At 31.2% G+C, this 25690-nt stretch overlaps 3 protein-coding genes across 7 annotated transcripts; 1 reads left to right on the forward strand and 2 right to left on the reverse strand.

The window, feature by feature from the left end:
• The first annotated feature begins 4678 nt into the window (after positions 1 to 4678).
• On the forward strand, positions 4679 to 8686 carry LOC103497337 (uncharacterized). Its single transcript, XM_008459480.3, has 2 exons — positions 4679 to 5144; positions 7750 to 8686. The coding sequence occupies exons 1-2, from the start codon at positions 4845 to 4847 to the stop codon at positions 8581 to 8583; spliced, it is 1134 nt and encodes a 377-aa protein (XP_008457702.1). The 5' UTR covers positions 4679 to 4844; the 3' UTR covers positions 8584 to 8686.
• A 749-nt stretch (positions 8687 to 9435) lies between these two features.
• LOC103497336 (probable CDP-diacylglycerol--inositol 3-phosphatidyltransferase 2) lies at positions 9436 to 12781 on the reverse strand. Of its 4 annotated transcripts, none has more exons than XM_051079560.1 (12): positions 12563 to 12781; positions 12248 to 12368; positions 12001 to 12079; positions 11710 to 11794; positions 11560 to 11589; positions 11044 to 11083; positions 10828 to 10889; positions 10655 to 10720; positions 10354 to 10468; positions 10210 to 10266; positions 10027 to 10125; positions 9436 to 9612 (listed from the first exon to the last, which is right to left on the reverse strand). In XM_051079560.1, exons 4-12 carry the CDS (start codon positions 11775 to 11777, stop codon positions 9553 to 9555), a joined length of 597 nt encoding a protein of 198 aa, XP_050935517.1. In that variant the 5' UTR covers positions 11778 to 11794; positions 12001 to 12079; positions 12248 to 12368; positions 12563 to 12781; the 3' UTR covers positions 9436 to 9552. The 4 variants fall into 4 exon arrangements, with proteins under 4 accessions (XP_050935517.1, XP_050935515.1, XP_050935516.1 ...); XM_051079558.1 differs by having other exon boundaries at positions 11949 to 12079; XM_051079559.1 differs by having other exon boundaries at positions 10828 to 10872; positions 11560 to 11609; positions 12563 to 12778.
• Positions 12782 to 17745: 4964 nt separating this feature from the next.
• On the reverse strand, positions 17746 to 20918 carry LOC103497335 (probable BOI-related E3 ubiquitin-protein ligase 3). 2 transcript variants are annotated; one of them, XR_007815640.1, is made up of 3 exons: positions 20378 to 20918; positions 19682 to 20274; positions 17746 to 18358 (listed from the first exon to the last, which is right to left on the reverse strand). XR_007815640.1 is itself a non-coding variant. In XM_008459478.3 (2 exons), the coding sequence occupies exons 1-2, from the start codon at positions 20675 to 20677 to the stop codon at positions 19753 to 19755; spliced, it is 822 nt and encodes a 273-aa protein (XP_008457700.1). In that variant the 5' UTR covers positions 20678 to 20918; the 3' UTR covers positions 19534 to 19752. The 2 variants fall into 2 exon arrangements, 1 of the variants encoding a protein (XP_008457700.1); XM_008459478.3 differs by lacking the exon at positions 17746 to 18358 and having other exon boundaries at positions 19534 to 20274.
• Between the last annotated feature and the right edge of the window lie 4772 nt (positions 20919 to 25690).

Below are 25690 nucleotides of genomic sequence, written 5' to 3' on the forward strand. Positions count from 1 at the left end.
TGTTGCTTAGTATCATGACCTCAAACATGCTTTTAGGTTTGTGTTATAAAAGAAATTTTTAAAAAGTTCCAAGTTTATGCAATTCAAACTTGGGTTTCCCAACGATTTATGTAGTCAATAACAAGAAACCATTTTTTTCCTTCTTAGTATTGTGCGTTCAAACATGCTATTAGTCTTGTGTTATAAAAAAAAATCATTTTCAAGTTGTTCTTAGACCTCAGTTGTCAATTGACTCATACTTCATATCGATATACGGACAAAAAAAGTTTTCTTTCAATGTTTGAACAAAGTATTTGACAAATAACTCTCTTAGAGTATCAACATTTTCACATGTATTGATGAAATGAGAAACATATTATTTTGAACTGTCTTTCTAAGTTGTTGGTATATCTGATTTGCATTCTCAAATGATCGATTTTCATGTATATGGTTTTGCATACAATACAGAACTTTGAAATGGATTGTCACATTCAAACTTCATTATTTACATTTTTTTTCGAATCACTTTAATAGAATTAAAAAGCCTCCATCAACAAAAATTTTGAATCTTCCACAAATCAAAATATACATAAATAAAAAATAATTCATAATATGCAGGTTATAATCAAGGTATACATTGCCAACAAGTAACAACATGGAAGTACTCCAAGTAATGCTTTCCCATGAGACTAATAATGCAATTCAATTCCTTTCGAGGAATAGTTCTCCAATGGAAACCAAGTGGCAACCAATAGAAAAATGAGCGGTTTTATGTTTTTTACAACAAAATAAATAAAAATGAAAAAAAAACATGAAATTCAAATGAAGCTTCACCACATATATATACTGAATTAAGTTATGCAGACGCGTTGTAATTGCATCAACCAATTTATATGAATCGATGATATAATGATCTAATATATGATTTGTTTATCTCGAGAAAAAGTAGACTTCTTTGTATTTTGAAAGTAGTCCTGGGGCAGTGATTTTAAAACTCCACAAAGTAACCATTAATAATGCAAGAAATTGCATTATTTCTCTTACCTTTTCATCTTCTTCTACTCTTTGTCTCACCATTTCACTTCATTTCTTGTCTTACTTTTGCATGCTCACCGAGATAGAAAAAGAAAATAGGGTTTCAAAATAAGATGTCTCCAATTAACAACAGAGAATGAAGAGATTAGAAGAATATACAAATGTGGATTATAGTGGTTCAACAGATTTGCTGACATCAACATTTCAAGGTTTTCAAGCCTTTTTATTCAACAAACTCTTTAAGAAAATGATTCAAAACAAATTAAATGAGCCGTTTTATTCCCCCTCTAATTAAATATTGTGCAAAAGATTAGTTCATACAATCACACCATTGTATACACATCTTCATATCATAATTTTCAAATCTTCCTTTGTTGAATAGGATTGAAACCAACTTTGTCTAAAGTTGAAGAATATGTAGAATAGTTGAGTCAAAAGGAAGGAGAAAGAGAAAAGAAAAAGAATCCAATCCATTAGATGTAGGATAAAATGAAAGTGGGAAGAAAGGGTGTAGAGTGGTTGGGGCTGTCCATTGCGAGGATGCGTGTGGCGCGCGCGAGTTGGAGCGTGGCGGGGCGAGGGCCAGCGCGCGCGCGGGCGGTGAGAGGTGCGGCTCCACCAAACTTAACCCATTACCTTTAAATAAAGAACTTTATCCATTTATTTTTCAAACATCACAATCAATAACTTCAAAGTCCGCCCTCTTTAATATTAAATTTCCTATTTTTCCAAACTCTCTCTTTTCTTTGCAATCTTTTATAGAGTTTTATTTTACACGTAATTGTATTAGATGGGAGTAATATTATCAAATCAGTAAAACATGTCACATAGTAGTCCATCTTTTTTCGGTCATCTAATAGTCTAAACAACATCATCCTAGGCTATTTAGAATCATGTTTAAAAGTTGGAAACTAGGAATGGATATGATAGATAAAAAAAATCAAGTTGACTAGACAAAATCGGTAGAATCAATGATGGTAGAATGGAGAAGGGAAGGGGCTTGGTCAACGTCAATTTGGAAGTTGTCTTATCGGCCGACGTGTACTCCTTAACGGTTGAGATCAATTTGAACCTTTATTAAACCAATTATAGTCGGTTCGATCGTTGTTTGTTTACTAAATGAACTACAAGTTTAAAATATTAGGGACCAAAAGTACATTTTGTTTTTCTTTAAAAAATATTTGAACATCATAAGTGAAAAAATTTGATCCTCGTAGATATTGATTGAAAGTATGTTTTAATTAGTTAAGTTATACTCAAGTTGGTTGAACTCTCAACTACAGAGATTAAGATTTAAATTTTTCCATTTTGTTAGAGTGTTGAAAAGATATAACTATATACCTATTATAGAAATAAGTAACAACTATGTAGATTATTATTCACGATTTGTTTCATACATTTTTTAAGTTTTATCTCCGCTTGATTCTAAGAGAAGAGAAGGTTTAAAGATATCCTCCAATTTTATTGATATCTTTTTCACAAGTTAACGCGATTTCATTAGTGCTTTTTAAGTTTTGTTTTTTTTATTATGTACCATTTTCTTATAATTTAAACTTGTCTTTGTTGTTTTCTTTTTATTTGGCGAACTAAAGTTAATTTTGTAGTAATATCAATTTTCAAATTTATAAAGAGTGTCGTGTAGTACTAATAATTCACTTTATTGAACGTTTTTGTTTTCTTTCTTTAAATGATTGTGTTTTGTTCTGTTTATATATTCGATCTTATATAGTTTAGATATATTTGAACTTTTTTATACTTTTAACGTTGTTAACTAGTATAAAAATTTAAGGTGCAATTTTGGACCTTTTAAAACAAATCTAATTTATGATGTAAGGGAATTTAAAGGTAAAAGCAAATTCAAAATCAATTTTAAAATAAGATGAAATCGCAGATACAATAATAACATAATGGAGTTAGATTGAATTAATCTATGGGAGAACTATCAAAGTGCAAATACACTTCTCTACTTAAAAGAAGTAGAGCAAATATGAATTTAAATCCTAATATTTGGAATTGTATCAATTTAAACCATAAACTAAGAATGATATCAATTTAAACCTTAAACTTTGAGGTGGTATCAATGTAAACCCTAAAACTAATAATTATATTAAATTAGATATCGAGCTTTTATAAGTGTATCAATTTAAATCTCTAACTTTCATGAGTGTATCCAAATAGAACCAAAGGGTTTATTTTTTTCTCTTTCTAATTCTTTGGGGTTTTCTTACTTTGTTCCCACTCTCTTGTAATTGAAGAGTTTAAATTGATACACTTGTGAAAGTTCAGAAGTTATAGTTCTTATTTCTTTTGTCGAGGAGAGTAGTTAATCGTAAATTATACGAACACTTCTGCTCATTTGTATATTGTTGTGTGTAAATAGTTGAAATTAATGACGAACAATAATTCTCGAAAGTTGATCAAAGAGTTACAATTAATAGGATGAGTGAACAGAACTATAAATGTTTAGATCAATCTTAAAGTGTTGAACGATTAATTTATTTTTCGAAAATATAAAACTAATTGGTAAAATTGGTGTAACTAAGGTCAATTTGATTTTCATAAGAACTATTTTAGAGCTAAAATATATTAAGCTCTATTGGTAGAAGCTTAATGAGTTTTGGGATCAATGAGTTTAATGATACAACAATTGTTACGTTTTTGCAGATAACGACATAATTGGAAGCAAGTATTAAAAAAACACATAATTTGAAAAAATTATAATTTTGTACACATGAAATTTCTATATTATTGAATAAATCATAATGACTGATAGTACATAATAATGTTTTACTTAAGAAATATATAGACCTAAAAGAAACCATTAAAGGAAAATTCATAAATGAAAAATACTAAAAAAAAGAAATAATAATGAAAAATAACTAATGATTCATAAACCCTAATTTTTCTTTTAAGAATACATGTATTTATACATAAATTGTAACGACTCAAATTTCGATATCTCTAACTAAGACCGTTACTTCAAAATTGTAAAATTAAAGATGATATGCGATCGGTTTATTCACATGACTTAATTCTATTTTTTTAATAAGAGAAATATATTATTACTATAGGGTTTAGATTCTCAAATTTGGTTGTTTGATTATCATCTATTAAATTTTCTCATTATTTGGTTGTTTTGAATTACTATTTTTAAGTAACCATAATTTAGAAAGGACATTTTAGTCAATTTATCTAATAAGGAAAGAAAAAGTTATTAGGTAATACTTCAAAACAACCATTTAAATGTAGTGATCTATATTCTTTAACCCTTAAGAAAATTCTATTTTGTTTAAAACATATTACAAACTCAATCTAAATTATATATATAAAATTGTAGGATTCCAGGGGTCTTTGTTATATGTTAAATTCTATTATATTATAGAACAAAATATTCAAAACTATTTTCAAGAAGGTATCTAGGTATCGTTTAAATAACACTCGTTTTTCTACCTTCTTATTCCATCGAAAAGTGGTAGACTACACGAAGATAGATATAACTTTCCAAATTCTTTAGAAAAATATGTATTTGTTTTCTTTCTTTCTCTCTTTTTTTAAAAATGTTAATTTTTCTAATTTTAGTTTAGGTAAATTGATTTGAACATAGTTCATAACTATGAAAAATGACATACAAAAACAAAGGAGTGATGCTAAGATTAGATGATATGATTAAAACATCAAACACGAAGTGAATTAATGGGATCATCACCTTCTCCAATTCTTCTAGTTTTAACAGTGTGAGCGACAAACTTTATCTTCTCAAATCCTCTTCTCCACTTTGCTAAATCTTTCTTTACCTCACAACCCAGAATCCAAAAACTCCAGCAGAAGCCATGGACAGGCTTCTGTATTCTCCTTCTCCAACCCCTTTAAAACCCCATCTTAACCGTCTTCCTCATCTTCCTCGACTCGCTCGCATTGACCCATCAAAGCTCCATTTCCCTTCATCAACTCGTTCCGAGTTTGCTGGAGTTCATTCGTTCTCTTCCAGAAACGAAAACCCAATTCTATCTTCTTCTTCTCTGCCTATTTCTTCCAATACTTTGCTATCTCTGAATGATTCTCGAGATGGGTCGGTGTCAAAACCTCATTTTCTTCAGCAGATTGACAATTTTCCCTCAGGTGAACGAAAGGTATGTTGAGAAATTTGGTTGGTGGCTGTTGTTTCCGAGACATTGTTGTTTATGAAGCATTTTGTTCTAATTGAAATCAATATGCTCCATTTCTCTGTTGTTTGATGAATTCTCTGTGTTTGGAGTGCTGGTTTGCACACTGATTGATGAGTAATGTAATTTTTGTTCCTTATTAAGAGGACAGGAAAGGGGAAAAGAGAATGGGGATTATAGTAGTTTTCTAGTGATTCTAAGTATCTTGCTAGTTTGGTTAATGATTGTTGTGGAGAGATTTTGGATTTATTAATCCCCTTTCCCTTAACTTCTGTCTTTAATCGTGTGATTTAGCATAAGCTTAGATTTTGGGGGTATATGATTGTGTTATACTGCTATTGTTGAGCCGTTGAAATTGATATCATTCTGTATGTTCATGTTGAAGTGGTAATTTTAAGTTTATAGCCAAACTTGTTGGACTAGTGGATGCGTTCTTCGTACTTGGGATACCCATGAATCAGAATTTGGGAGAACTTTTGGTTTGAGGATTGCGGCTTCACCTCCAAACTTACTTTTTGCACCCTCTTGCTTCTAGCCACAAGGAAAACATTTCCTAGTCTTAACCTCAGAACCTGAATTTTTAAGGTTGATGAACGATAGAGAAGTACTGAAATGCGATGAATCAATTGGGTATAGATGCAACTTTGATCCAACTTGGATTCTGTGCAATGAAGCTGGAAGTAGATGAATTCTCTTGCAATTCTTTTTCAATACTTGACCCTACATCTCCTTCATAGCTAAAGAAAACGGTTGATTTGGAAATGTGGAAAATGGATACCAACAAAAAAAATCCAAAAGAGATATCCTATCATAAGCTGTGCCAAAGTGAAAGTCTCCTTGCTATTTGAATGAGAAAGCTCATTTGGGAATCCAATGTACCTGAGAAATCCAGTTCTCCAATTGGTCCACGATCTTCTAGTAAATAAATACTTACAAAAGAAAGTTTACTAGGAGATACCTCAACTTGACAATGTCAATGTATTCCATGAAGGAGTAGTAAATCTAGGAAAAGTCTGGATCACCTATTTGCTCCACCATAGAGATTTGGGGACTGGATTATCCCTCTGTAGGTGGAAGATTTTGTATTCCTCAAAGTTCAGAATCAAAGTGAAACAATTATAATTTATAATACATTCTTTTTTGGCCATTTGAAGGCAAAAGAAAAGGGAGAAATTTGTTAGTGATTGATTAGATAGGGGAAAACTACAAAAACTCACCTGCAATCTGGATCTTAGTAGAATTTTCCTCAGAAATAAGTTTCTGGGAGTTTCTTCAAATGGAGTGATTTCTTGGAAAATTTACATGCCATGAGAGTCCGGGGAGGAGGAAGAACAACCAATCAAAGTGAAGGCTAAACAAGAGTCAAGTATGGAACTTCCCAGATTCTTTAACTTCACTTTAAGGGGCACTACTAAATCTTGAATATGTATAGCTCTCATCTGGAGCTGATCTGTATTCAATTCATTCATTCATCAATGATCTCAACATTTCTGATATGCTGGTACGTCTTCAAATGAAAAAAGTTTAGTTATTTTCAGGAACTATTTTCAGATGCAGGTTTGCTTAGTTAAAAATAAGATTAGAACTAATGGGGATAGGTAATTATTAACTTGTGAAGGTTGTTGATAAGCTAGCTTGTCAACCAGTGTTCTTCACATGGCGTGCGTCATAAAGGTACGAGTTCTGCTGTATTGTTCTTTTTTAGTCTAAAATTTCGTAGATGGATTTTAAATCTTGAATCTTATTATTCCGCCATTCCCTCCACTGGACTATAAACACAACCCCCCGACTAGAAAAAAATGGTATATATATATATATATATTCAGTTCAGGATAAGAGACCATTTCACTAATAGAATGAAAAATCCAAAGATATTCAATGGTACAAAAGGAAACAATCAAATGGTATACGAAAGATGTTTTCAATTAACAATAAGGAAAGAAAAACTCTGGCTTTTCAAAGTTATATATCTTTACAACCAGAAAAAAAGCAGAAAAATGGCAGATTCAAGATTGTCTTTTGATGTCTTGTATTTCTCCTGGAAGATTCTTTTGTCCCATATTTTCCTCAAAGCAGCCTATATAATGCAAGTGAGCAAGTCCGTATGTGTTCTTTAATAGTAGCTTTGAAAGGTAGATCAATGAAAAATATAATATAGATATTATTTTATGATATAATTTAGATAGGAACACACCAACTTCTTCTGGATTTGAAGTCTACGATCTTTTGGTTTATTCTCTTGTACTTTTGCTAATCAATTTATGGTGGACATAAGATGCTTATTAAGCTTAGCATGTCTAATTCCATTAGACTCTTCCGTTTGGGTTTCCAGTCCAATTATACTACATATTTGGTTTTGCTCCAACATCCATATTTTATTGTGTGCACGGAATTTATTATTGTTTTGTTTTATTAGCTTGCGGAACACTAGCTTAATTCTAATGCATCATGCTAAATTGTGATAGTTTGTTTCAGGAGTTTTGGCTTAGCTACTGTATTTATGTGTCAATTATCAAATATTATTTCCATTTGGTTTTGGAACTTACTGAATTGACATATTACAAAATTTTAGGCAAAAATTACCAAGACATTTATGGCACTCTGTGTTGCTATTCTGGTCTTGATCCAACCAGTTTTTGCACCTTCAGCTTTTGCATACTCCCCAGCTACGACTGGGGGTCCATCGGCTGCCACCTTTGGGGGAAGATTTTTCCGATCTGAACTATTGAGCAGTGCTTGGACTGGTTTCTTTGCCGGATGTTTACACACATTATCTGGGCCAGACCATCTTGCTGCTTTGGCTCCCCTTTCCATTGGGCGTACTCGCATGGAAAGTGCTGCTGTTGGAGCTCTTTGGGGCTGTGGCCATGACGCAGGCCAGGTTATCTTCGGCCTCATATTTCTTCTATTGAAAGACCGACTTCATATCGAAATTATTCGTACTTGGGGCACAAGAGTCGTTGGTATTACTCTGCTTGTAATCGGTGCCTTAGGTATTAGGGAGGCTACGGAGGTTCCTACTCCTTGCGTCGCCTTAGACAATGGCGAGTGTGATGTTAGTATTTATGAGGCATTAGAGAACCCATCAGAAGGCAAGAAGAAGATAGGTTTCGCAACTTTCGCGACAGGTATCGTCCACGGGCTACAACCAGATGCTTTGATGATGATATTACCTGCGCTCGCATTGCCTTCTCGAGTGGCCGGCGCTGCATTTCTTGTGATGTTTTTGGTAGGTACTGTAGTTGCAATGGGAAGTTATACAGTGTTCATAGGTTCTTGTACTCAGGCATTAAAGGAGAGAGTGCCCAGGATTACGGAGAAGCTCACCTGGGCTGCTTCCTCTATAGCAATTGCTCTTGGATTTGCCATTCTCATTAGTCAGTATTTTGGGTTTAGCCTTTACTAATTTTCATCATTTTGACAGTTTTCTTGCTTCCTTGTCATTGTTAGAAGAATATGCTAGTAATAAAAGGTTTGTTTACTATGCTTACAGCAAAATTTTCTTTTAAGTGCACCTCGCAATATTTTGATATTTCAAATTACATAGTTGCCAAAAAGTTGGTAAACTTAACTCAACAGTAATTAGTAACTTCCTTCTTTAAAAGTTAAAGTCAAATTTTGTTTAATAGCTCTCTTGAAACAATTAAAGCACAAAGAGATTTAGATCTGTGCACCTCGCAATATTTTGATATTTAAAATTACACGGTTGCCAAAAAGTTGGTAAACTTAACTAACAGTAATTAGTAACTTCCTTCTTTAAAAGTTAAAAGTCAAATTTTGTTTAATAGCTCTCTTGAAACAATTAAAGTACAAAGAGATTTAGATCTTTAACATAAAATTCTTGATCGACTCTAATTTTCAAATGAATAATTTTGCACAATTTTTTTCCTAGTCCAAAATTTGAAAATAATTTTGCATAACCTTTTTCCATTGTCCAAAATCGGAGTTACAAAGTTCTGCAGTACATGATACATTAGATCATAAATTTGGTTTCTATGATTGAGAATTTTATTGAACCCAAGGCCTAAAAGTTCTAACTTTGTTTTCGGACAATTTCTGATTTAATCTTAAATTAATTTCCGTTAACTTAAGACTAGACTACTCATTGTTAGTAATAAGAAATGAAATGCCAATATTAGAGTGGATAAAATACAAGATTTCTACAAAGTATAATTTCCCAATTTCTATATATGGTAGCCAACCAACCATGAGGGAACAATTTTTAAACATAAAACGCAAAAAGTTTATAAATCACGTATGAGAAGAAACTGCATCGATTATTTTCGAAACAAATATGATTTAAAACTACAAACTATTTGACATGGGAGCAAGACAAGAGTTCTTTACTGAAACAAATTTTACAAAGGTCTCATTATCATGGCTTCTGTTTTTTGTTGGTATCGTGAAGCACACAAACATCTGCCGCCGTCTTCATCTGAAACAAGCAGGATAGTTGATATTAGAAGTGGAAGATGATTCAAGCCCTCAACTTAAAATTGGACAAATTTCTCACAGAGAATAAGAAAAATACTCAAATGCATCCCCATGACATGTGGCAAATTCTTCTTATGTTTTTAATGAAATAATTTAATTATTTGTTTAATGTAAATGATGATAAGAAGAAGATGCACAAAGATGAGTGCATCCCATAATGCACCTAAGTATTACTTTGAGATGATATTTTTTATCACGGAAGCCCAATGATCATATACTAAAACTAGAATGTGTAAATCAGGCAGATTAATTCTGAAGTTTCAACTACAACTTAGGCAGTCATGTCGGGAAGCATTCCTACAGAGCACCGTTAAATCTAGCCATTTACAAAGAGGTAGAGATTTTGATGAGCTACCTGTATGACATTAACAGCTTGCTTCACTGCCCATCCGAACAAGCTAATTACAACCAAAAGTGAGAGGAATGATTTTTGTTGTATGGAGTGTAATATAACCTGAAAAAGGTAGTAAGTTCAAACCACTGAGAGTTGTCCAACCAACAACATAAAATGAATACACTAACGACAAACTATACTTACATCCATCAAATTCTCATTTTGCTTCTCCGCCAGAAGAAATAGAATAATGTAAAGAACCTGGAGATTGGAAAATGGAGATTGAGAATAGGTGGTAGCAGACCAATGATTTTTAAATTAGATTAATTAAACAGAATTTAAGATTACCTCGCATGACACACAACAGTAAGCCATAAATGTCCTATTTCCATAATATGCCTTAAACAGCCAATTGGTGCTGTCTTTGACATCTTTATGACTGGCTTTGCCTATCAAAAAGGTACTGAGGTAATAGTAAACCCAAAAAAAAAAAGAAAAAAAAAATCAGAGATGCAGCAATGTCACTAGTGAGGAGTATTAGATGATATAATTAAATTTAACTTCACCTATAAGCTTATAAGAAATATAATTGTGCACAGTAAAGGAGAAAATAAACTCATGATCAAGAAAAAGAGAAGAAATATGATACCTGTACATTTGAAGCCAGTGGCTAGCAATATCCAAAGCAAGCAATGATACGAAAGTCAAACCAGGCCTGCATTACAACCATCAAGTACATTAAAATATTTTCGATTAATTACTTTCTAGTCATTCAAAGAACACTTGGAACTAGCAGACTTATTATACAGATAAAATCCTTACCTGTATACTTGGGATAGAATTACTAGTAGACAAGCAGTGCTAATCCTGTGATACAGCAGATTCTGATCAAAATTGCCAATCAAGGGCAAGGTCGTATGCCCTGAAGGGCTTGATATCAATATAAAGTTATAATAACAAGCACAAAAGATCCAGTAGTATACTGAATTTCCATATTTTATACGCCAATATAGATGAAAAGGTTAAAGAAAATTGTACCTGTCTGTTACCATGTCCAGCACAGCCCCAAACGTGGAAACTGAATCATTAAAGAAAACATTACATTTTACAGATAATTGTCCAATTTAAAATGACTTTTTTTTTTTAAATGACTATCATAGTTCAAGTTATTGAAAGCACTTGAACCATCCTTTCAATAAGAAAATTACATGGGCAACTACTTAAGGGCTCTATAATGTACTTCTTTTCCAAAAAAAACAGTAACAGTTCAATACCATAATAAGTCAAAGTTACCAAGCACAGGTTATTCTTTCACTTAGTTCAATTAAAGTACTCAACACTGGGAATCACGAAATTACAAACATTTAATCCTGTTCAAACTTAAAAATTTTTCATATTGCAGAACAACAGAAAGAGAAAAAAAAGATAACAAAAGAGAATAATGACAGAAACCATAATATGAACCAGATAATTGCACCTAATATATGTACTTTTTCACAAGGATTTGATCGTATACATATAGCAGGCAAAAACACAAATAGAGTAAGTAAGTACCTTGATTGAATTTGCGAGCACACCACCCATCTATACCATCGCATACAAAGCTGAAAACATGAGTTCAATAAAAAAAACATCCCAATTCTCCTCCTTTGAATTAAGATATTGCTGGAAAAGAAAAGGGAATCTAGGAAGTTAAGCACTCACCTGACAAAATAGAGGACTGAGAAAATTATTTTATTTGAGAAGCATAGAGCAAAGGCAACAATGTTCATGAGAACCCTTATATAACCTGCATGTCAGTTCAAAAATCATTTTAAGAAACCATCTAAGTGTCCCAACTTCAGCAATTAAGTAGGCTTCTGGACTTCTCGAGTAGGAGCAGGATATTCAAGCGATAAATTTTAGAATACAAACACAAGAACAAAAGAAACTTGAATACCCACCAATAATATTGGGAACGTAAAGGTACACAGACAATTTACTTTGTTTCCTCACCAACTTATCAGCCATGGAAGTTTCTCAACGACTTCAAAACTGAGTCAAATGAACTGTTCTAGAAACCAATTTATAACTCCTGCATCCATAGCACATTTCCAAGATTAAGTATTGCACCCAAATCCACAAAAACGTGGAAACACAACTAATCAAATTAATCAAAGAAAACATTCAGTGAATCCAATAAGAAAAATGAAGTAAGGAAGAAATAGAAGGATGGATGGATAGAAGGGTCGAGAGAAAGAACCTGAAGGGGAAAAGGCTGGCCCGGGTCGGCAGATAAATAAAACCCTTGACTGGCTGGCTACCCTTTTATCGATTATTTATTCGGATTCTTTGCATAACAGTGGAGCAAAGCAACGGAATAACTGCAATGAGAAAGCAAAGTCAGAGCATTTAATAAAACGAAGGTTGAGGAAAGATCGTGGGACAAATGGGGCCCATGAAAATTGGGAATCTGGGGCGGGAACAGAAGGGAAGTGGTGAAATTAGGAACAAGGAGGGAATGATGATGAATGAGGGCATAAATCAAAGGAATTAGAGAAGAGAAGTTGAATCGTACCAGTCGGAAGAGGAGAAAGGAAAGAACCAAGAGGGAAAGAAGCTGCAAAAGAGAGAACGGAGAGATGGTAATGGGTTTGAGAAATCGAGGAGACCAACTTGATGAGAACGTCAGTAAGTCGGGCTCCAATGGCGGAATCTTGCATATGAAAAGCTTCAATCTGACACCCAGAGAGAGAAGATGAGTACTAAAATCAAACTCACAATTAGGGCTATGGTTTATTTTATCATTATTTTTTTAAAATATATATTTATTAAAAATTTTATTTTAAATGACCAAATTTCTAAAAGAAATATTTATAAATATAACCGAATATAACATCAATCACTAAGATTGGCTTCTATACGTGTCTATTAAGTTATGTCGTAGATGTAGTTTTCTTCTATATTTTGTAAATATTTTGATTCATTTTGTTATATCAGAAAATAGTTTATTGATTTATAAGTACGATATTTATTTTATCATTGCTCGAGCCTTTATATACACGACTTCCAAAATGTGAAAGTTATAGAAAATATCAATATATGCTCTCGAAGACTTAACTTTTGAGTTGTTTGAAATAAGATAATGAAGATTATAAATTAATGTCAAAGTGAGATTAATTCAACAATAAATAATATAATTTTTTATCTTAAAAGTGGGAGGTTCAATCTATGTCCCACAATTATTGAACTGAAACAAAAGAAATTAAGATTAATTAAAATATATGATCAAAAATTCTTGTAAATATAGCTTTATTAACAAAATGGACGACAAAGATTGATGCAAAAAGATTTTTCAAATGAAATCTTAAATGAGAGTTTAAATTGGTTCCTTTGTTGGAGTTGGAAAAGGATGTGTCTTGACAAGGGGTGGGAGAGATGGGTTTTTCTTTTTCTTCCTTCCTTTTTTTTTTTTTTTGAGGGGGGATCTAGAGACATTTAAGTAGGCTATATTTTTTTTTATTGTTGACATCTTGTTAGAGTCTTGAGAGCTTGCTCGAGGGTGTGTCGAGGGGACAATATTCATTTGGAATGGATTCTTTCTTTAACATATTTGGGTTCAAATCTTTCATATTTCTAGCGAAGTTTTTGTGAGGATAAGAGTTGTTATGATAGGAATTCAGGTGTTATTTAGGAAACAAGTACTTTGTTAAGATCCAAAATGAGCTTGAGGCAAAGACAACAAGACACTTGTTTTGGAATTTGTTGGGTACTTAAAGTTATTGGTTTCATTTTTTTTTTTGCTAGTGATGGGTTGGTTTTGTGTGGTAGGAATGGTTTGATAGAGATTGATTACTTGACTTGGATACTAGACCATAAAAAATCTTGAGATTTAGAGATCTTGCTTGTGATGGTGTGGTGTCTCTGGGAGTCCTGTAATCATGCGATCTTTCATAGGGGAAATGACATAGTTGGAGTGTTGCTTGAATCAATTTTGGACTTTGCTTTGAAAATTAAGAATAAGAAGAGACGAGTACAACAAACTCAATGGTGGGCCATTGGCATTATCTTATGATGATACTTAGGATGGGATGGAAAGCAAAGGAAGAGGTGATGGAAACAATAGACATGCGTAGTGAAAATTATATGAACTTAATTCACTCTAATTATACTTATTAAACATGTAAATACATAATTAAATTAAAATTAGGGTTAAGAAAAACTTACCTTCGTAGCTCTATAATCGCTTGAATCTCTACTCGAACATGAACTAGACCACCGCTAGAGTTGACCTACTATTCTTCGAACTTAAAATCGAGTTGTTGAACTCAATGAGTAGAGGATTGGAGAGAGAGATAGAAATTGGAGGAGTGCCAAAGGTTTGAAAAATTATTTGAGGATTAATAATTTTAAGGAAAAATCATATAAGAGTAAAAAAGGTCATCACATTTGAAAAATCACCCTTTGAATAGACAAAATACATCCAACTATTGCATGTCTAAACTCACTAAAGCCTAACATCCCATATTCCATTAACTTTTGGTAGGCTTGGTGTCATCACTATGAGCTTCCATTTAGCTCACTATTAGTGGGCTTATCCAACAAAATGTTGAATTTTGTGTTAGCCCACTAATGAATTAGTAGAATTATGCAACAATGCACTATCTCTTAGGAGATTTGGTGTCATCACCATGAGTTAGTGGAATTGTTCAACAAAATGATGGATTTTTTACTACTTTTAATCAAAGGGTAAAATGATCATTTCACCATTCAAGTCAAAGTCAAACTTTGACGAAAAGTCAATATCTTGACTTTTTTTTACCATATTTTCTCTTAGAATAATTTTGACTTTCCAAGCATGAATCCACATTCATTTTCATGAAATTCAAATCATATTTGAATATAAAGTCGAGCAAATTTTGACTTTTCAAAGTCAAAAGTCAACATTTTGACTTTTCTCAACTTTGACCATTTCCATCATTTTCAAGCTTCTGAATATGAATTTGTATTCATATTATTGATATTTAAATCATATTTTATAACTCCATCTCTGAACTGAAATCGATCGTTGTATCACATATACTTATCAATTTCTCTCTCTTTACCTAATTCGAACAATTCGAATGAATCCAACATATTGTTTTAAGTTTCTTTCATATGAGCTAGCAGGAAAACCTAATGCAACAATAAATTATGGGCTCTAACGATCCGAGATTAACTGGCTAAACCATTTTAGACCTAGCTAATCTAAACTAATGGGTCATTCCATTAAAATTTCATAGTTGCACTCCTCTCGCTATAAATATGTTTGTGTCCATCTGACATAACCATGATTAGTAAGTTAATTTTTCATATGTTGTTCATGGACTCAGTTGGGTCAAAATACCATTTTACCCTCGAGATAACATCTTGTTCTTTAAGCTCCACTAATTTACTATTGAAAATTGGTTCAAGGTTCAACCAATAAATTAAATCCCTCTCGAGCCAATGAGAGGGTGAGATCTCTTGTCCAAGACCTAGATTCAGTCCTTAAGGGAACAACCTATCTACCAACCCTATGATGGGCAATAATGAATTCCAATTTGCACCCCATGTTCTCAGCTATCCACTAGTCTTACCTCTAAAATGGGAGGATTATTGGGTTGAAGATGTTGAAACAACCTTCACCTATACAGATCTAAGAATAATCTTATGTGAACTGAAGTTTATATAGTTAACTCAAGATTAAGATTAAGCTACCTAGGTCATCAATAATCGAAATACTAAATTATATACGGTCAACGGTGTTATAACGTAAAATTTACTATTTCATGGTTCCAATCTTATGTAAACACTTTACATAGGATAACCCCACTTTCATGTATCCACATGAATGATTCAGGAACACATCATTTGTACTAACTACAAAGCGAGCCGCATTATCCATAGTGTCCCTAGAATAAGTTATTCAATCTTATTTGTATACTATAGACCGTTTAGACTATATACTCAAATTTGATTCATATTTATGTCTCTACATAAAGTTTAAGTTTACTTAAGATAGCTTTGAGATCTTAATTTATTGAATTCAAGATTATGGACATAAATTCTAACATAGGAGTTGGGTGTTGCGAGATTATACGAGCATGCTCATTGCAAATTTGGGAGGGGTAGTGCAAGGAACTTTTGATGTGTTGTTTGATGAGGCTAGTGTAGTCTTGTTTGGCTTTACAGGTTGTCATGTCATAAGCCAACATGTTGGCTTTGGTGGTGGACTTGAATAGTATGACAAAATTGCAATTATTGAGCGAGAAGGAGGATGTGTTAACTTTGACAACATTGGTAATTGAGTAAATCTCTAATACCATAAGGATGTAACGTAGAATTTAGTTTCGCCACATTTGACATTCTCAAAGTATGGTAGCAAAATGAGTATAAATCTCAATATTGGTGGGATAATTTTCTGGCATGGTTTTGTCATCTAGTTGAAGTGGATTTGACCTCGATATCTTTGTAATTCTTCACTTGATCACATTTAAAATTTAAAATATTGATGTTGAAATCATTGTTGGGATATTAATTTCATGCCTCATTGATGAATATATTGATAAAATATTCATTTTCATGAATGTTTTTTTTTAATAAAAAAATTAAAAAAGTACGTAAATTATCAAATGAGTTGTTTTTACTCAAAAGTCCAATATAAGTTTTGATATTTTTATTAATAGGACTCTTTTTGTGTATGACTAAACGATCAACTTAGTTACAACTATAACAAAAGAACATAATTTAGCTTTGATTTTAACCTAACTGAAAGTAGTATTTATAACCTTACTTTAAAAAAAGATTAATGTCTTGTTGGGTGGTTGTTTTTAAGTGGATACAATTTCAAAATATACATATACAGAACTGAAATGATTCAAACTTTTATCTCCTTGAAATGAGTATATCATTTATGCATGAGCCAACTAGACTATGTACAAGTTGGTACAGACTTTTCAATAAGTCTTAGGACTTTAATATCGTGTCTAATAAATCTTTAAACTTTCAATTTTATGTAACATAAACCAACATATTTAACATTTTAAAAAATTTATGAGCATATTAGGCCATCAAAAGTTTGGCGCTTATATATAAAATTCAATGCTATGTCTTAGATTCGGTAATTTTATAAGAAGATGAAAATTTAGAAAATAATGATATACAAAAACTTGGAAATTGGAGAAAGAAACAGTACATTAAGATTTTGGACTTGTTTGAAACTCCAATTTATTAAGGTGGGCTACTATAATCTATTTGGAAAGTGTGTTAAAATAAAAAAGAGTAAAAATTATAATAACCAACTCTTCAATGTTTCTAATAATTCCATCCACCAACGATCGATTCCGACAACCACTTTCAATGAACAACTTTAGTAAAGACCACTTCCAACGATTAAATCTTTGTGTGACTAGCTTCGACAGTCAGCTTCGACTATCACCTCCAACAACTAACATATACGATCATTTCAACGGCCAACTTCAACTAATACCACATTCAACACCCAATTATATAAATTCGATGATCCTAAGAATATTTATATCTTTAACCTACAAATATATAACTTATACGATTGACCTATGCACTAATTAAGAAAATAAGATTGCTTATTTCACGTGGTTGACAAAATAATATATCCAAGGCTCGTATGATAAGAAAGAAAAAAAACTTAAATAATCAACCATTCGTGCATAACTTATTATAAACAAAATCAAAGTAGACTGTAATGATTGGTAACTATAATAAACAAATCTCAAATGATAATAGCAAGTTGCAATATAACTTTTTATTTCGAAAGTCAACGAGTAAAATTGATCGATCGACTTTGTTATAGTCCATGGGTACTAGATTCAATGTTACACACTATTGGAGTGATTTGACAAACTACCTTTGCCTTGCACCTAGGACTTTGTGTCTTGCCTCAAATTGATGTCACATATCTTCTCTACATTAACTTTTCCAAGGCCCACATCCATGAATACACTACTTGTATGTACCAGTAGCTTTCTACTCCTCCTCCCATCTAGCTTATACCTCTCATTAATTAATACACACTTATGTAAACTTTAGCCTACATTTTCTTTTCAATTTATTCTTCTAAAACCTCATGAAATATTTACGTTCCGGATAACAAAGCTTATAAATTTAGTCCTTTTTTAAATATTTCAGATTTGCTATTCCATCCTTTTCTATTTTCTGCCATTTTTTATGTCTTTCTTCCTCGTACTCACGTGATTTCTTCCATCTTCCTATTTTTTTAGATTTGGGTCACCAAATCTCTGTTTCTTCTTTTTCTTTTCTTTTTTCATTGTATCGACTTTCTTCTCTTCTTTTTTAAACTGGTGTATAAAAAATCCTGAAAAAATTGGTTAGACATTTACATTAGAGTAACCAAAAACTAAAAGAGGTGTATAAAGAATATTGAAAAAAAAATCGTCTTTCGTGCTTCAAAAAATTTGTTAGGGATTTAAATTAGAATAACCAAAATTAAAAAGATCGTGTATAAAGAATATTGAAAAAAATTGTTTATACCAAAAATCGTTTAGATTTGAGATAGTTAAATCTAAACGATCGTCTAGCAAATATAAACGATCCTAATCTAAACGATGAGAACGTTGACGAGGCATTTTTGATATTTTACATGATGGCCGTTTTTTTATATTTTTTTCTTTATCTAAGTTCCCCGATATTTTTCTTTTCACAAAATGCTACGTCATGATTAACAATTTTAGGAATAATAATTAGGTGTATAACAACATTTTTAAAAAATTGCAAAACATAACAAAATCTACCCAAAATCTACCGGCGATAGACAAGATTAAAAATTGAAATATGATTTTATCAAGGTTTTGGAATTTTTTTAAATAACATTTTTATGAGTATTTTTAAATATAGTAAACTAAATCAATTTATTTAAAAAATATAACACAATCTTAAATCTGTTTGAAATTTTGCAGTATTTGGTAAACAAATTCTAACAATTTTGTTGTCTACAACAATTCCCTATAAGATTTGGTGAAAATATGGTATAATAACTAAAATAAAACAAACTTAAAATGATTTTTGAACTAAAATATTATAATTAGACGAGAAAGGTAGAGATGAAAAAAACTTACATGTGAACTATGCTCTAGTTTGTTGCTTACTTTACTATCCGACAAAAGAATTATATAATAATATAAAACGATACGATTCGTTATGAGTTTAAATCCTATTTTAATTATAAAACCTTCCATATTTAAATTCAACATCATATACTTTTTAAATAATAAAAATAATAATAATTTCGTTCTTACATTTACCATAATCAAATTTGTTATAAAATGACCTAAGATTTCTGCTGATATATACAAACAAATTTGATGATAATCAATGAAGACATTTTAAGGAAAAAACAAAATTTAAATCTAATTTGGAATTAGTTTTCATATTATAAAAGGAAAATTCATAAAGAGAAAACAGCAATGGAATCGAGTCAAATCAGCCGAGGTGTAGCAAAATCTAAAAATGAAGTAAGCTAAGTAAAAGAAGTAACAAACAAATCGATGAATAATTTTTGTTTTCTGTATAGTTTGATTTTCCAAAAAGAAAAAGAAATCAATTACTTGTTCTTCAATGAAAAATAATGATGATGATGATGATGATGAAAAAAAGAGAGGATATAATTCGAAAATCCAACCGAAAGAGTGAGACGGTTTGATCTGTTCATCTTCGTTTTCAACTTGAAACGTTTCTTCCCGGAAAATTTGCCTAGAAAATCACAGCCTCGATGCTGGCTTTCTTCGTCGTGTTGCAAACGGGGCAAAAATCGAGAGTACTCTCGCATGGCTTACACGAACAGAGGTGCCTGCAAGGCAACAACAGAACGCACGAAACTCGAGAGTTGCAGATTTTACAAATCATCATTTTCTTCTTCTTTTTCTTCGTTTTTCCGTAATCAATGGCGTCGTCTTCTCCGTTTCTGTAGTTGTTGTTATTGTTGTTCGATTCAGCGTCGTTCGCGCATAATGAAACTTTTTCTCTGATTTGATTGAGTGCGCGACTAAGCGAGGCTACCATTGCTTGATTCTCTTGTACGGATTTCTTCCGTTCTTGATTCTCCATTTGTAATCTCGTCAATAATTGTTCTAGATGAATTCTTCTCATATTCGCACAAGCGATCTCTTCATCCTTCTGCTGAAACAGAACGCGCGTTCTTGTTTCGATCTGGTTCAATAACACTCCGATTTGTTGATTAATCTTTTGTTGTAGAAGTAATCTAAATCTCTCACTCTGTTTTACAGCATAAAGAAATCGAAAGACTCAAGAACAACAAAAACGAAAACATATAACTAATTGAAAATCAAAATAAAAATCGAAGTAAATTAAAAACTACCTGTAATCGAATGAATCGATCGATGTGATCGCTAGGCATTTCAGAGACGAAAGAACTGAGAGATTGATGAAGATCAGACTGAGTCAAACAGTACTGCTGCAATAGTAGAAGATGATCATTATTATTACCGGATATTTGAGCAGCATGATGATCTTCTCGTGGTTGAAGAAGAAGATGATGATGATTAAGAAGATGACATAATTGATGAAACTGATGATCAGAAGAAGAAGAAGGAGGAGGAGGAGCAGTAGTAGAATGGATGCCAAAATCCCGGCTGTGTAACTGCAATTGAATAGCCATGTTTCGGAACAGAAATCAAAACGGCAAAAAGGAAATTAGGCGCCGTTCGCGGTTTCAAAAACGGAAATGATCAGAAGAAAAAACCGAAGAAGAATAAGATCAATCCATCCATCTGAAAATTATGCAATGTAATGTTCGGAAGCCCAAGGAGGAGGGAGTGAGAAAGAAAGGGGTGGTTTCTTTCTTCTCTCACTAAAATGGGAGTTTTGTTTTTAATAAGGGAGGCGGTAAACACAGAGGGAGTGCATGCAGATTTGGTGATTAAACAATCGGGTGGGACAGATATTTAAAGTGGACAGTTTTTTTTCCCTTTTTTTTTCATTATTATTAATAATAATAATAATAATAATAATAATAATAATAATAATAATAATATGTAGATTATAAAATATATTTCTGTCCTTAAACTATAGTGAAAATAATAATTCACCTCTAGACTCTAATTCTACGATTGTGTTAAATTAATTTGTTTAACTTTAATATATAACAATATAGTTTTAAAAATAGAGAAATTATGACAAATAATAAAAAATTAAAATTATAGCGAAAAAAATTGAAATGAACTAAAAGAATTTAATGTTTTGTTACGCAAATAGTTTTTATTTCTTTGTATTATTTGAAAATGCTCTAATTTTATAAATATTTTGATTCATTTTAAAATATTTGGAAAAACCTTCTTTAGTTTCTATACTTTAAAATTTGTAACAACTTAATCTTCAATGTAAAATAATTCATCAAATTTTGGTTTGATTTTTATTATTTTATAACTTAGATTTATAAAATTATTGAGCCTATAGTTAATCTGGTTTGTTTTTTTTTTGGTTATCATGAAAAATTTAAAGATTAAATTGTTAGACAATTAAAAGAATTGTTACAAATTTAAAAGTGTAGGAATTATATTGTTACAAACCAATGTTCAGGGACTAAATTGTTACATTTTTATTCAAATTAGCAACTTTTAACCTAATATATAATTTATAAGTTTAAAAATGAATATTAGATTTAATTTGTTTTTTATTTAGAGATAAATGAAAATTAGATATATTTTATATTTTCAGTAACAAATAAATTAGATTCTAATTTAAGTCAATGTTGGGATGGATTTGATAGAATATTAATAAATACAAAATTAGCTATGGCTATCTATTTAATATTTAATATTGAGTTAGAATATTAAACTATAGTATTGATTTATGATTATGTTTTATGTTAATATAATTGTTGAATAAGAAATTTTGAAACAAATCACAAATTGTCAAATCATTTACTAAAATAATTATATTTGGAATTAATAAAAAATTGGCATATGTCCCAAATTAAATTTAAAGAGAAATTGGACAATTCTAACGATGTCACGTGTCTTTATTACTGCAATTGGATCGAATTAATTATTTTGGTTCAATTAAATATTATTCACTTGGACTAAAATTCAATTGAGTCTAAACATAAGTTTAATTTAGCCTATGACCCAAATACGTGCTATTGATCCCATGCATATGGTCCATGAACCAGACCAGACCCAAGTCAATAGAAGTCCACGAGGAAACTCTATAAATACAAGGTTTAGAGAGAATTCTACAACTCCAACCATGCTCAAAGATACAAGCTTTCTTCCAAAAGTGCTTCCCGCTTCTTCAAATCCTGATGTTCGCGCTTTTTCAAATCCTTCTTCAAATCAAGCGTAAGCATTCGGCCGAGAGAGAATGAGAGGAACAAATTCTAGAGATCAAACCACATCGCATCAAATCAACGTAAATACAACATTCAACTCCACGAATCAAATTTCTTCGAAAATCTCGTGTCGACAACAATATATATAACAAGGTAATTGTCAAAAATGAAAAATTTGACAAAAATATAACAAAATTTTAGTTTCTATCAAAAATATATAATGATAGACATCGATAGATTTCCATTATTTTACTTTTATTATTTATATTGATAGACAGTAGTAGAAGTTTATTAGTGTGTATAGAATCCAAAATTTCATTCTATATTGTAAATATTTTAATTTATTTTATTATATTTAAAAATATTCCTATATAATATTTATATTTCTTTTAGCCTTTGAATTTCAATTTTTCTCAAGAATAAATCCTTAATAATATTCATCATATTTTAAAGTTTTTCTTTTTTAAAAAAATTCCATTAGACCCCATGTATCAATTTTAAGACCCAACTTCCAATTTTATTAGATTCAACTAAAATTCTAGACAAATGTAATAATCTTTCTAACTCTAAATATAAAATATACCAAAGCTCATCACTAAATATATAATATCCTAAACCTTTCTTATTTTCTTATTGATTGAAAGTGTTATGCACATTGCTATGCTCCAACATTGTAATTTTCTATGTGCACTACTCTCGTTCCTTTGGTCCTGTCCCATTTTCAGAGTTGACCTATAAGAAGTACTCACACCACTGTTATATCAAATCATTACAACAATATTAATAATCTTTAATATAATAAATCTACGAGTTTCAAATTTATATATAGAAACGATGATCCACCTCTAATAATCTATATATATTATTTAATGAGATGATAGGATTGAGAAAGGCTCCCAAAGTATATTTCTTGGCAACTTCCAAACTTGTTGTGATGTTTAAACCAAGAAATTATTAAAAGACCTTTGGGCAAAACCTCTTGTTCCCATTGTTGAGGACAAACCCACCAAATAAGTAGGCCTTTCCTCTAATGCAAAAATAATTAATTGTCAATTGCTTGTGTTCTTTAAGCTTTTTCATATGCTTTTTGTCCACTTGGGTTTCTTCAAAGCTATTAAAAACGTTTAACTTTTGTGCCTTTTTTTTCCCTTCCCTTTGTTTTTGTTTCCATTTGCTTAGCAGCCTCTCTATATCAACATTGTGTGATTTTGATTGCCTATGAAGGAGAAATTCATTGAATTGATAGTATGCAATGGCCATCAATTTCGTCCTTTTGTTTGTTTTCTTCTTATCTAGAATCAAAAATGTTATATATTTATGGACCTATTCGATGATTTAATATGTATGTACTCAATAATTATGATAATATCCATTTCTATATAGAAGAGAAAATGATATGTCCTAGGAGAGATTTAAACACGTTTCTAATCTTTAATTTACCTTTTAGGACGACCATAATTTTTAGACTCCAACTTGGAGTAGTTTGATTGAACTCAACGAATATTTGAAGTGTGTGTTGACTTTCATGGGGTATAAGGATTGTTTTAACCCCCTACTGTTCTATAGTACAATGAAACTATTTACAATTACATTGTTGAAATAATCAACAGTAATTCTATCAACCAACTTCAACTTCAACTTCATTCTATCAACCAACGACCAACTTCAACTTCAACGATCACCTTTAGGGACTTTTGATAGCCAAGAATTCTAACTAAAACCACCTTTGATGCTTATTTTCGGCAAATATAAACTTATACTACGTTTTTGCCATTTTCTTAGAACACATGATTAAGATTTGATATTTTTCTTGTTAATCCAAACATAAATAAAACTACCCATTGCAAACAAAAGGGAAGTGGAACTCTAAAGTTGACTATCTTTGAAGTTCTCATCAATTTACACACATGTGTTGCCAAATTTATTATTTTGAGCGTTACCATTCAGGCAAACAAGAGAGTTAATCTCTTTTTTTAAAAAAAGAATATTGCATATTCAACAACTTAAAAAAAAAAAGTGATATACCAATTATCACAAAAAAGTTGAGTTTTTTATAACAACTATTCGTTAAGATTATCTTTCCTTTTTTGTTTTCGTATTTGTAATCAAGCTACTCATTATGCAACTCGTTACGCTACTGGTTAATTGAATTGTTCTTATTTTTGTTTCTTTCCATTCAGGCTTGACATTAGACTTCTTGCTTCTCTAATCGAGTGTAGGATGTAATCATCCCCGATCTTCGTCCTATGATTTCTCGTGATTGGAGTTGAATGAAGTCTTTATTCTAAAAAAATTATCACAAAAAATGGGGAGCTGTATTCTACCTGCCAAAAATGGAGACCAATACAAAATAATGCATCTAAAAGACAGCTTCAAATCAATGAAAGAAAGGTAGGGAAAAAGAATGGTGCATATTTCATTGGGAAAGAAAAAATAGCACATTTCAGTCACAAAAGTTGCACAAATTTAAGTAACTTTTAACCAATCACACATTAATTTTCTTCTTCTTTGGTTAAATGAACACACTAGAAAAACATAATTCATAATTATTAAATTGTTATTTCTAACCTCTCTTTCGAGAAGATTTCATGAACGGATGGCGTTTTCTGTGTAGATCAATAGGATTTTTCGATGATAAAATTGTACGGGATGGGAATAAAAACTCAAATTGATTAGAAAAAGAAGTGATCGTAGGTATATAGGTGAGGATAATTATTTCTATTGATGTGAAATCTTTTGGGGTGAAATAAAAAAAAAAAAAAAAGTAATAAGATTGTAGGTCCAAAGTAGCTCTATTACAAATAAAAATAATGCATGTGTTTTGAAAAAAAATACAAACAATATAAGGAACATAGGAAATATGCCATTAGAAATTATAAAAAATGCCACGTAATTTGTAAAAGTAGAAGTACAAAAAGAGAATAATTTGAAAATCTCTAGAAAAGAAAGTGGAGACTACAAAGCAAATGATATCTCTATTCCTTATATTCCTCAAAATAGTTTCTCCACCATTGAAATATTCTTTTTCTTATAGAACTTTCTAAACAGATCTTTCCAAGAAGACGCTAAAACAGCATTCATCCAAACAGCTTTTACTTTGATTTTTTAAAGGGGTGGTGACAAACATTACAAATACAAAGTCCTCCACCATATCATGAAAACTCCAATCATACCTAAATAAAAAATTCTGAAGTTATCAAAACTAATACTAATAAATAAGATACAAATGACAACCACCAAAAAGTAGAAGAACCGATGCAAATTCTTCATAGACGTTTGCATACTTGAACTCCATAGCTCGACACAACTTTAAATAAATCAGACTTTGAAGTTTAGCGTAGA

The sequence above is a fragment of the Cucumis melo genome, chromosome 11 (assembly GCF_025177605.1).
Source record: "Cucumis melo cultivar AY chromosome 11, USDA_Cmelo_AY_1.0, whole genome shotgun sequence".
NCBI classification, from domain to species: Eukaryota; Viridiplantae; Streptophyta; class Magnoliopsida; order Cucurbitales; family Cucurbitaceae; genus Cucumis; species Cucumis melo.

What these genes read in the sequence shown, in the direction of transcription:
- LOC103497337 (XM_008459480.3), top strand. Translation starts at nt 4,845, where the DNA reads ATGGACAGGCTTCTGTATTCTCCTTCTCCAACCCCTTTAAAACCCCAT. An exon ending in TTCCCTCAGGTGAACGAAAG is followed by an intron (nt 5,145 to 7,749) that starts GTATGTTGAGAA and finishes ACAAAATTTTAG; the next exon opens with GCAAAAATTACCAAGACATT.
- LOC103497336 (XM_008459479.3), bottom strand. Translation starts at nt 12,015, where the DNA reads ATGGCTGATAAGTTGGTGAGGAAACAAAGTAAATTGTCTGTGTACCTT. An exon ending in TTACGTTCCCAATATTATTG is followed by an intron (nt 11,795 to 11,948) that starts GTGGGTATTCAA and finishes ACTGACATGCAG; the next exon opens with GTTATATAAGGGTTCTCATG. An exon ending in TCAGTCCTCTATTTTGTCAG is followed by an intron (nt 11,610 to 11,709) that starts GTGAGTGCTTAA and finishes TCATGTTTTCAG; the next exon opens with CTTTGTATGCGATGGTATAG.
- LOC103497335 (XM_008459478.3), bottom strand. Translation starts at nt 20,677, where the DNA reads ATGGCTATTCAATTGCAGTTACACAGCCGGGATTTTGGCATCCATTCT. An exon ending in ATCGATTCATTCGATTACAG is followed by an intron (nt 20,275 to 20,377) that starts GTAGTTTTTAAT and finishes GCTGTAAAACAG; the next exon opens with AGTGAGAGATTTAGATTACT.